Below are 12,046 nucleotides of genomic sequence, written 5' to 3'. Positions count from 1 at the left end.
ACTGCCAGCGTGCATGTTGCGGTACAGAATATGTAAGAGAGAAGATAGTCCAAGAAGGCAAACAGATTACCCTTTGGGAGTTTTTTGTGCATAGGTAGTAGCCCTGCTTAGAGAGGTGGATCAAGATTGGCAAGCTGCTGTCCTGAGGCGGAGAGACTGGAAGAACCAGGCGATTGGGTGGGAGCCTGCATTCGAGGAGTGCAATGTGGCGAGGTAGAATGCAAGGCGTGCATGTACCTGCACGGTGGCTTTTTCTGAAAACTAGGCCCAGCAGGTCCTAGAGCGTTCGGAGGTTAATCTTTTCTCCTTCCATGTTGTTTTGAAATTGAAGATAGTTACTTAAAAGGCATAGCCTGATCTCTTCCATGCTTTCTGTGCTTAGAGAGGGCTTTGTTTCTGGAGGTGGGTCTGCCTGTCACAAGCTATCAGGAGGGGAAGGTGATCTGAGTGTTTTACTGAGTCACCCGCAACGGGACTACAGTGAACTGTGGTACATCAGTTCCACATGTCATGTCGTTGCATCCGAGTGGTGGGAGCCATTGTCTAGAATGCAGGCAAGAATCAGTATTGTCTTATCATTGATCCTAGATTATTATTATTAATTTATTATTTGTATTCAAGTCGCGCCTAAAGGTTCCAACCAAGATCTGACACCAGTTGTGCCAGGTGCTGTACAAACCATAGTAAGAGACAGTACCCCCCAGATAAACTGCTACTGAAATACAAGACAGACAAATGGTGGTGGGGGCAGTAGAGGCACGGATGTTAAATGCTAGATCAGGGGCAGAACTGGGAACAGAACCCAGGTCTCTTGAGTCCCGGTCCAGTGCTCTATCCACTGGAATATGCTGAGTCTCCTAAGTATGCCGCTGCAGGGGTCCCCAACGCGGTGCCCGCGGACGCCATGGCGCCTGCAGGGGCATCTAAATGCGCCCGCGTCCTGGCCGGCGATGGCGCATCCGCCGAATTTCAGCAGCATTTCGGCGGCGACGCTTCTCGATGACGCCGCTTGTCACCGACAAGTGACGTCATCGAGAGGCGTCGCCGCCGAAATGCCGCAGAAATTTGGCAGCATTTCGGCGGGTGCTCCACCGCTGCCACGGTCCTTCGTCTGGCACCCGCCAGACGAAAAGGTTGAGGACCACTGTGCCACTGATTATGAATGAATGTTGAGCAACTGGCAATTCCTTGTCTGCTCCTCCTAAAAAAAATTGTCTTACAGGTGAGATTTGAGTTAAGAGAACTAAGCAGGAAAATATTTGCTCAGAGGATCCTATAAAAAATCTATAATGATGAGAGTATGGGAATATGTGTATGTGAAAGAACACATTTGTAAGTTTCTGGAATGTGGTTTGAACTTGCTCTTCATTCATATCATTAGATCTAAGCACAAGTGAATCACAGTGTTAATCTGATGCTTGTGGTAAATGTTGGGTTGAATTAGACACTTCCCCCAAAAAACTGTAAATGCAATTTAGCTTTTGCTTACAGACGAGTCATGGAAACAATCCTCTGTTCAGTGCCAGAATAGCGTGGAGATGAATATCGGAGCAGAGAGCATAACAGGTTACAAGCATCTGTATGGTGAGAATGTCAGTGTTACTCAGTGGAGATGTGTTAGACTGTGGAATAGTCTCCTAAGGAAGTGGCGGAAGTCCCATAGCTTGGGAATTTTACAAGAGATGGAACAAAACTCTAGAAAATATGCTGTAGGGAAGGATCCTCCATTGGCTCCTAGAGATGGATTGGGTGGGCCAAATCGGTTTCTTCTATCTATTCATCCATCTGTGCTAGCCAGAGCTGAGACTGGACAACAGGATGGGTCATTTGATAAATTGCCCTGTTCTGTTCATTCCCTTGGAAGCATCTTGCACCCGGCCCCTGTTGGAAGACAGGATACTGGGGTGGATGGATCATTGGTCTGATCCAATATGGCCATTCTTATGTTCTTATCTATAGAGGTATTTTTATGGGGCTGGCTACAATAGCAGTTGAGCATCTCAAGTATGTATAGCTGGATCTCCTCACAAAGGAGCATGTGTCAGAGCCAGGAATTAACCTAGGTCTCCCAAGTTCCAGTCTAATTCCTTACCCACAAGGCCATACTTCTAGGGCTATTGTCTGATTCTCACTCCAGCATTTTTCAGAACTCAGGCTTGACCCTGCCGGACTGCTGTATTCAGGACTCCCACCGAAGTTAATGGGAGTTCTGCACACAGAAGGTTTGCAGGATCAAGCCTTTGCTGAGGATGCTGATCTTTAGGTTCTGTGGGAAAAGTAGACTTCCCTATCAGTGGAGCGAGCACAGTACACAGTACAGTGGAGTTGGTCTAGGGAGTTTTGCTTTGTTTAAAGTAGCTATAGAAAAATACCTTGTTACTATGCATGTCTGTTCCTAAGGAGGCTGATCCTGTTCCTTCCACTGCCAGCACTGCATGGGATTGGGCCCTAGGTTTTTTTCTGAGCTATATCTGCTTAGTTGCCTGGCAAAAGCAAGTATTTTTACTCCTGCCTGCACTGCAGAGCCAGCCTAACTGCGGAGAGGCAGGCTGTATCCTATTGTGCCTTGCACATCATCCACCAGATTGCCAGCTGAATCCTGATCCCAGGATCTTTCTTGTTGCTGACGGTTGGTGATGATGCAGAAAGAACACAGCTTTGTTTTCAGCTATCAGGCAGAGTTTGCAACTCTGGCACTTGGGGAGAATCTTGCAAATGGTGCAACTTTGATAGAAGAGTCACTGAGGAAGGGATTGTGACACCAGAGAGATGCTGTGTTCAGAGTTGTTTTCTGATAGCCGCAGGGAGTTCTTTGGATTAGTAGCTATTCATAAATTGGAATGAGCAACAGTAAATTGTGCTGGTGAAGGAGGCATGCGTGTCTGTAGCTTGCCCTTCCAAATGATTTGCCCCCCTGATGTTCCAAGACTCCCAGTCTCTATCTTGCTTCTCATGCAGCTGTCGATTTCCCAATTGTCCTTTATTCTTTCCATTGAAATGTAGCAGGTGATGCTCTAATTGAGTCCAGATGAGTCCCAGAATCCTTAGTGCAAGTTCCAAAGAAGATGCGCAGCAACCAATGTCTAGTGATTGTGATGCACATGGGAGGATGTGAATTCTCTGACTTCCATCAGGAAGAACTACAAGAGCAAAGACACTCCCTGCCCACAAAAGCTTACAATCTAAAATGTCCCTTTCTTCCATTTGCTAAATAGCACCAGAAGAACAAAGCAATCCTATTGCTAAGTAAAGCACAGCTGTCCCTTCTAGGTATTACTGTCTTGGACAAGGCCAGTGTCCCTCTCTTGCTTCTGTTGCATGAAAAATTATTCCACCCTAAGCAAAACTTGAGATCTATTTAGGGATTTTACACAAGAGCTATTCAAAGTTTTTTGTAGCTCATGGTTTTTCTGGACTATTGATACACTCTGGAAACTCACCACGTACAAGGGGTTTGAACTATTTTAGTTGGTTCTTTATTAAATGTGTTAAGAGTGCAGGAACAGGGCAAGGGGTAGAGAATAGGTTTTGGATGCCTGTCTGGAGTGTCCCATTTGTAACCAAGTTCTTTGTCACGAGACTGTATTACAGCTGTATGCTGTGTGAACAACTGAGGGAAGCAGAATTATGAAGGGTGAGATGTCTGTTCCATAAAGCCCTCATCCCACTCCTTATGGGGATTATAGATGGTGGATTTGGGAAGGACCTCCTAGGATACCTAGTTAGTCCCATGTCTGGGATAGGTCTCTGTACTAAACTCCTATGTCTTTAATCTGGTCTATTCTTGAATGTTTCTGATAAGTATCCCACCATTCTGAGTCCCTAGCAAATGAATCCGACAACTGATCCTTGCTGTTGGAAACGTGTGGCTAATTTGCCATCTGCCTATTTTGAGACACTTCTGCTTTTCTGAATATTGTCGGTCTCTCTGTACTTTCCATCTATACAGTCCTTTCTAACTGGGCGTGGGCCGTGTCCCACCAGCTGCTTTGACACCAAGCTCTGACACCCATTGACACCAGCCCTCTCTGGGGAGCATTCAGGCTTTAAGGATCAGACCTGTAGATAAGGTGCAACTGACTTACTTCTTCCCAACTTGGAATCGTCCCATTTCTCACCCCTCTGTTTGCCCCTTCACTGGCTTTCCTTGGCCCTCTGCCATACGTGAGAGCTCCTTGTGCCCTCTTCAAAGCCCTACCAGTCTAGCTCCCACCTGCCTCTCTGTTCTCTTCTCTGTTGCACTCAAGCCACATAATTAGCCATCCTCGTAGTTTCATACTCCTGATCCTGGTAGTTCCCTATGCCTGGAACATCCCCTCCCTGACTATGGAGCTAGAGCTTATATGGCCTCCATCACTGTAGTGTCTGAGCACCTCACCATCATTTACAGTATTTATCCCCACAACTCCCCTGTGAAGTAGGGAGGTGCAGTTATCCACACGTGGCACTGGTCATGCAGGGAGTATGAGGCAGTGCCAAGAATTGAATCCAGCGCTCCTGATTCCAGTCCGGTGCCTTAACCACAAAATAATCCTTCTGCTCTGTGTCCATACTCTCCTCTTTCGAACCTCTACTCAAAACTCACTGCCTTCCCAAGGCCACTCAGCTCCTGACTCAGCCACAGGGGTGGTGAAGAGTGTGCCAGGGGAGAGTAACCAAATAAACCTGAAACCACCTCACTTTCGTGGCTGACTTACTGTAGTCACGTGCCTTGTCACATTCCACCCCCCCCCACACCCCATTTGTCTGATAATAGATGATAAACTTTTTGGGGTAAGGCTGATGTCTGATTATTGGCTTGTAGAGCAGCCAGCACCCTTTGAGTCTAGTTCAGTAATGAGGTTTGCTACCCAGTTTTTTAACTGAGCCATAGTACTCAAAAGAAAACTCACACACAGCTCTGACTTTTCTCTCTCTCATGCAGGGCTATGTCGAGAACTTTACTAAAACCTAGTGGCCTGATTTCTAGAGGTGCTGGGTACCTGCAGCTCCCATTCAACTCAGCCCCAGGCACTCAGCACTTCTGCAAATCAGGCCACCTATACATCATAGCTACGTCTTTGTCTACTGGACCTGTGCTGCTTGTGTCAAAGCAGGCTATCTGGTTTCTTCCGGCACAGTCTGTTCTTTGTGAACTCCTGCTGCCAATTGCTCATCAAGATGTTGTCAGATCTTACAGATCAGTTATTTGAGCTCGTACTAAGGCTGAGCTGACTAGTCCTTTTTCAAAAGCTTGATGTTTTTCAGTCTTCCTCTTTAAAATATGTGTGAGATGTTCCTCAATTTCCTCTGAACCCAGGGAGGAGAAAATGGTGATCTAGCTAATACAAACATTTTACTACAAAGGTGTTTTCTTTTCTCACATTGCTTCTCCAGCTATACAGTGAAAGGGGCACCGATCAAAATACAGAAATCACTTCAGTGCTTTCAGTTTGTTGCTTCACTGGGACAATGGATATTAAACAATAGTCAATGTTTTGTTGCTAGTCAGTAGCTTTTCAGTGGTAAAAAAGATGTTTTTTTCCAACTAAAACATGTCCTTTCCCTTACTGCAGAGAAAACAGCTGATGATGACGTCCAGAAGTCTGACATCTCATCCAGCAGCCAAGGAGTGATCGAAAAGGAATCTCTGGGACCTCTTCTCCTGGAAGTAGGTGCTCTGTTGCAATCAGTAACACCACCAGTCTTTTCGTATTTGAAATCTGAGGTTGTTCTAATGAATCTCTGACCAAGAAAGTAAAATACAGAATAGTAGGAAAACACAGTCCCAATCAGGTTGTTCCAAGGCTAAATTATCCCTTGCTAAAGCTGCAGGTAACCCGCGTTAGTCCCCCCCAGTTCAGCATATCCTTTAAGCATGGGAATCCTAGTCCTATCAGCAACGCACTTGAGCACATGCTTAAGTCCCATTGAAATTAAAGCTACTGAAGCATGTGCTTTAAGTGCTTTGCATGAATCAGAGCCATAGTGAGCAACGTCTTAATACCGGTATAAAGGTGCCCTGCTGATGCCTGCCCACCTCTGTGTAGTTATTTCATTCTTTCCACTTAGCCTGAGCGTTGTTGTGGGGGGACGCAGTATGACTGAGGAGCCATCATTCAGCTGAGCGAGTGGAAAGCAGTCTGCTTTGGGAGAAAACTTCACTTTCAACCACACTGATCTAAGTCACGGGCTAGACTGATTGTCTTGTTAACTGCCGGGGTGCTGAAGACTTGCTAGCCCTTTCAGCCACCAGGGCTCTTAGATGTGTGCTAGTAAACTTCCTCCTCCCAGCTAAGGCATGAGAAAACAAGAGTTAAAGGCAGGAAGAATGAATACTGAGTGCAAAGCAGTGAATTGGAGCGGGCCATTAAAATGCAACAGCATCAAATAGTCTCATTTTGAGGGCATCAGGAGCAATCAGATCATTTAGTCTGACCTTCTATACATCACATGCAGTAATCGCCACCCAGCTGCTTCCGCGCCAGCTCCAACAACCAGAATTAGACATGAGTATTACAGCCTTCAGGAGGCTAAACTGTTGTGTGCCATGGCAGAGAACAGAAGGGACCTGTTGGGTTTAGTGTGTGGGTGCTAGTGGCCAAGGATAGACAGGAGGTCAGTCTAGATCTGTGGTTTTCAACTTGTGGTCCACTATGTCTAAGATTTCCAAAGGGGTCTGCACCTCCATTCAAAATTTTTTAGGTGTCCGCAAATGAATAAAGGTTGAAAACCACTGGCCTAATGGTCTCTTCTGACCGTAAACTCTGACTATGACCCACGGCACCAATGCCCGAGGCCTTTCTGTGGCAGGGACGTAAGTGAGATATCCCACAGTGATCCTAGCGAATGACCTACGCCTTGTGCTGCAGAGGAAGGTGAGGGCTGTGCTAACTAGAAACATGAAATATGGTGAAGTGTGATGGTACGGGACTGACAAGAAGCTCTTTTCTTGGCATGAAGTGGATGCAATTGCCAAAGTGGTTCTGATGTTTTTACTAATTGATAAAAAGACATATTGGCTACTGCAAAGGGCTGACGGTGCTAAATCATGTGTCTGCGTGCTAGCAGGAGAATCTGGGACAGAAGGAGCACTTGTATAGCAAATGAAGCTACCAAGGAATAATCAAAGGTTCACTACAGACAAAATTAATGCCTCGGTGAGGAGGTATTTGAACTGTAGGGAAGGATCTGATTTGTAAAGAGAATGAAAGCCATCTGCCTGAAACACGTGACCAGAACTAACTGGGAGTTGACTGCTCAGCAAAGGAGGTGCTGTCTAAAGAAGCAAACAAGCAGAAGTGGCATTAGAGGGAAAGCAGCATTGGACAATGGAAACAGTGAGTGGGAAGAGTAAAAAAAGGGAGGCAAGATTGTCCTGAGAGAGGTGGCAGTTCCTCAAGAGTAATATAGAGCTTGGGTTACACTAAGAGAGTTAAGTATCAGAGGGGTAGCCGTGTTAGTCTGGTTCTGTAAAAGCAGCAAAGAATCCTGTGGCACCTTATAGACTAACAGACGTTTTGCAGCATGAGCTTTCGTGGGTGAATACCCACTTCTTCGGATGCAAGTTGTGCATCCTGCTAGAGCAATGGAGGATTGAACTCTGGAACCGGAAGAAGCCAGAGGAGGTGACTTCCCAGGAGTATTGACATCTGGGCTGTCTATTTGTTGGCACTTAAAGTAACCTAAGAGGCATCAATAAATTTGCAGCATACCCAAAATTTTATAGAGCAACCCCTGGAAAGTCACCCCTGGATATAGCTCTCATAAATTGGAAATCAGGGGGTCAGTTGACCCTAGTACAGTTTAAGAACACTTTTATTCCAAAGCTGCTAGGCCTAGCCAATAGCTCTCTATAGGGGTTGAAAAAATGGGGTGCTTATATGGGATGGGGAATTAATTAGATCAGCTTGTCCATGACTGAGAATATGGCTTCATGCTCAGAGTTTAGCATTAATAGGTCATTTCTGCAGGGAATTAAAACAAAGGTGTGTCGTGGCTCTGTTAAGTTCTGCTTTGTGAAGAACTCATTATACACAGTGTGCTAAAAATATCTAACAGTTATGCAGACAGAAGGATAGTTTTGTAACTTGAGATCCCATACATCCAACCTGCAAAACACACTAATAGATGGGTAAATTGCTCTGGGTACAAAGCCGCCTCCTGACACCAGACCTCCAGCATCATTAATTTGGTAATTTACACTGACCCTAGCCAATGCATGTTGAGATCACTGAGGCTACATGCTGCTGTTTAAATGTATCATCAACCTAAGTCAAAACACATAGTTATCTCTGGTTTCCAGAGCCAATGTGAGATTGTATTTGTGTTCTAACCCTGGGGGCCTTTAACGTTCACTTAGGTCTGGCTCCCACACAGTGCAGCTATGGAGTGTTGCAAGGATAAAAGCAAGGTGATGAGCGGCACCAAGAGAGCAGGGAATCTTTTTGCTGCATTAATCTGCCAGGTTACACCTGCCTAGTAGCAGGTTTGAGGCCTAAGAGGGGACGCATGTAACTAATCCCTCATTAACCAAAGGATCCTTGCACTTCAACCCAGGTCTTCCCAGCCACACCCTTTCGTCTCTCATATCCTACTGTACCTTGTGCTCTTGTGATTAAGAGAGCAGGTATTCAGAGGGCTTGAGGGCTTCAGCGTGGAGGATGATGCCTAAAGTGGAACCTTACATGTGTCCCTACCTATCTGCCATTTGCACTTGGGCTGGCGTGCAGCAGTTATGGTGCACCATATAAGGGTTTGCAGGATCAAGGCTTTAATATTTAGGGAGATGCCTGGATGTGTAGCTTGAATTTCTTTTCAATATATTCAGCACATTGGTGTCCCGCACCCCCATCAGGAGCTAAGTATCACCTGTCCTGCAGCACTAGGGTTTGCAAGTGGGGGGGTACTCATGCTGTTAGCCGCTCACAGAGAGGTTTTGCTAGTAAGGTGAGGGTAGGGGCTGTGGCTGCACTAGGGGATGAGGAGTGCTAGATATTCCTGCCACAGGGCTGTAGCAAAGCAAATTCCTCCCCTCCTGTCCTCAAACTACTCCCTTTAGAGGTGTTAGGGCCTTTCCCGCCTCCAGGCACTGCTGCTCATGTTGGAGAGGAGGAAAGACGCATTCTCTCCAACCCAGCATAGTTTAGGCTTATGAAATCTATTAATGGGACTTTTTTTTTTTTTAGAGTCCTTTACAAACCTTAACTAATGCCTATAGCCCACCCTGTGAGGTAGCTGAATGTTGCAACCTCTGTTTTACACGTGGGGAAACAGAGGCACGGGGCATTGTGAGCACATATTAGTTAATTTTTGTGAAGCACTCTGGAAACACTTCCCATCTGTGCTCAGTAGTTATTAGTATTATTAATGGTGCTCCCAATGAATTATCTCACTGAGGAATGGCTTCAGATCCTGCTTATGTTGAGGCAACTACGAAGAGTTTAGTTTTCTGTCACAACTGACCATGAGAAGCAGTTTTTGGTTCCAGTAGGTTCCTAAACAACATTCAGATTCAGCTGTTTGAAAATGTTCCTGAGGTGACTCCCACCTCCACCTGCTTGTCCTTTGCTGTTTCCTTTAACTCTTGGGATAAGAGAGCTTGCTGCTCAGAAGGACCTAAATCCTTAAGTGCTTGTCCGCTATTAAAGTCATTAAGAGTTGCAGGCACTCAGCTACGGTAGTGATGAGGGCAATGGAAGTACCAAGATAGGCTATGCATCAGGATTTGTACCCATGGGGCCATCTGCATGCTATCTTTCAACTTCCATTCTATGTTAATGGCCACACTCCCTGTCTGTCATCTCACAAACCTTTTGCTTCATTTCTAGACCTTCCGAGCTTAGTACCAGATCAATTGCTACTTACCTAGACTTCTTCCATTAAGGAGCTAACTTGCTACTGTGCAACATGTTCACTAGAAGACAGCACCAGTGTAGGTTTTAAATGTTTATATTCCTAATCTTCTCCATAGAAAGTAATGCTTGGGCTAGTCCCTAGCTTAATTAGTGGCACCTTAGTGGGTCGTCTTTGTGTTCTAGGATTGTCTTGGGGCTAAAGTGCAAGGACTAGGAGTCAGCAGATCTGGGTTGTAATTTCCCGCTTTGCTATGGATGGCCTTCCTGGGCCCCTTTGGGCAAATCTCTCTGTAATTCTGGTTTCCTGTGGGGGATAATACGATTTCCCTGCCTCACAAACAATTAGCTCATTAATGTTTGTTAAAGCACTTTTACAGCCTCAAACGGAAGGGGCTACAGAGAGACAGATTATTTATTTGTTAGGTTTTCTGCTGTTTGGGACCAGAACCGTCCCTCATTATGGTTCACAAGCTCCACAATCAGCAGTGCTGATACACCAAGTATTTGTAAACCCCAGAGTAGCATTTGCTCAGTGTTGCTGTTAGGAGTGGGTTCTGTTACCCCACATGAGTTTTAGTTCAGTAGCCTCTTCCTTCTGCAAAGCACCCCTGGAGTACTGTGCGCAGAGAGCACTAGTTAGAAACCTTGTCTTGCACTTTCCTGCAGGCCTTGGGTCCAAGGCCCCCCTGCTTTCTTAGTTTCCCTCAAAAAAAAAATTGAGTGTTTTATTGGCCTCTGATTAGGATGCTCACAAGAGAGGCAGGGGCTCCTCTCCTTATTTCCGGAAATGGATTATTCAGCACCAGTTACATGCTGGTTAGGCATCAGTCCGACTGTGTTAATGGAGCCGTGATTGATTTACACCCAAGCTCGAACCATTTGTTAGGTGCTGATTCATTCTGTTTCTTTAGCTACTCTTATTTCCCATCTGTTTTATTCATGCTGTTCTCCCTTTACTAAATACTTTAGAATAACCGGATCAGCTTTGTTACTGGGTGTGTGATGGGGGGTGAGGGGGATGGAGGAAATATCACGATGTACTTGAAAAGGAGGGAAGTTAGGGAGTAAAGTTTAATACAGGGCTCTCGGACAAACCCATTTGACTCTTCTACAGGAGTCTGTCTCTTCTGTGGGAGCATGAAGTGCAAAAGCTGGTTGCTTGGCAACAGGCAACAGCTGTGAAAAAGGAAAATTGTGGTTGATCTGCCAGGGCAATTTTGACAGTTTCTTTAAAAAAAAAAAAAAAAAAAAAAAAAAAAAAAGCTTCCTGTTTCTAGCATTGAATGTTGCTTTGTCCCTGGCAAACCTGATTTCCAGAAAATGTATTAAATAAAAATCAAAGACTATGTAGCAAAGTAACTCACTTCTGGCTTCACAAGACAATACAATTATAGGGCATATGTTTGGTGGAGAAAGGGGATAGAATGTTGCTGCATATGGGGGAGGGGAGGTGCATGTAAAATACAAAAACCTGGTTTTGTCCCTATAACACAAGTCCTGGATGCTGCAGCCTGATCCCTGGGCTCTTGTGCCCTGTGCAATGCCATGGCTGCACACCAGCACCAGGGGTCTGTCCACATGGATTCAGTTGCAGGATCAGGGCTTGTGTTAGGGCGCTTGCTGTTAATTACTAAAGATGGGATTAAATTAGGCTCTGGGTGGGTAAAAATCAAATCCTTCTGACATGAAGCACCTAAGGAGAGTCTTGTAAATTATCAATCCGGCTCTCCCAGGGCTTCTTCTAGAAACAGTGAAGTCTCCTACATTGGGCTATTCCATGCTGGTGGAAAGAGTTTCCCCGTCATGAACAGTACCAAAGGAGTAAATAAGGACTTGACCCTGGACCCGTTAAACTCGATGGCAAAACTCCCACTGGTTTTAATAGTGCAAGATTGGATCCTGTTTGCAGATATTCTAGTTCACTGTGATTGCAGGGCTTGGGCTGGATTTGCCAGTTGTTTCCCAGAAACATGTAAAATGTGTTAGTCTGCAAGATGCTGAGTATTTTTTAGTTCTCAGGCCCTGATTCAGCAACACAATCATGTGCTTGACCTGCACGCTTTACTGAATCAGGGCCTCGCTGACCATCTGACTCTTCAAAGAGGATTGTTTGCTGCTAGCTATTATGCCCCAAAGCAAAGAGGTCTGTTTACTGTAGCTTGTAGGGCCATAGTACATGCTTAAGCAAATGTACTGATATTTGATCCTCA

General features: G+C 45.4%; 1 protein-coding gene across 9 annotated transcripts in view; it reads left to right on the top strand.

Annotated features, from left to right (window-relative positions):
- NCOA1 (nuclear receptor coactivator 1) overlaps positions 1-12,046 on the top strand; it is a 342,124-nt gene that overhangs the window by 258,151 nt on the left and 71,927 nt on the right. For all 9 annotated transcript variants that reach the window (XM_045009603.1, XM_045009600.1, XM_045009598.1 and 6 more), the window contains one exon: positions 5,556-5,650. In XM_045009603.1, the coding sequence (XP_044865538.1) occupies positions 5,556-5,650 (95 nt within the window). The remainder of the gene's footprint in view (positions 1-5,555; positions 5,651-12,046) is intronic.

The sequence above is a fragment of the Mauremys mutica genome, chromosome 3, assembly GCF_020497125.1.
Source record: "Mauremys mutica isolate MM-2020 ecotype Southern chromosome 3, ASM2049712v1, whole genome shotgun sequence".
In the NCBI taxonomy this organism is placed as follows: Eukaryota; Metazoa; Chordata; order Testudines; family Geoemydidae; genus Mauremys; species Mauremys mutica.
This window is presented reverse-complemented; position numbering and strand designations above follow the sequence as displayed.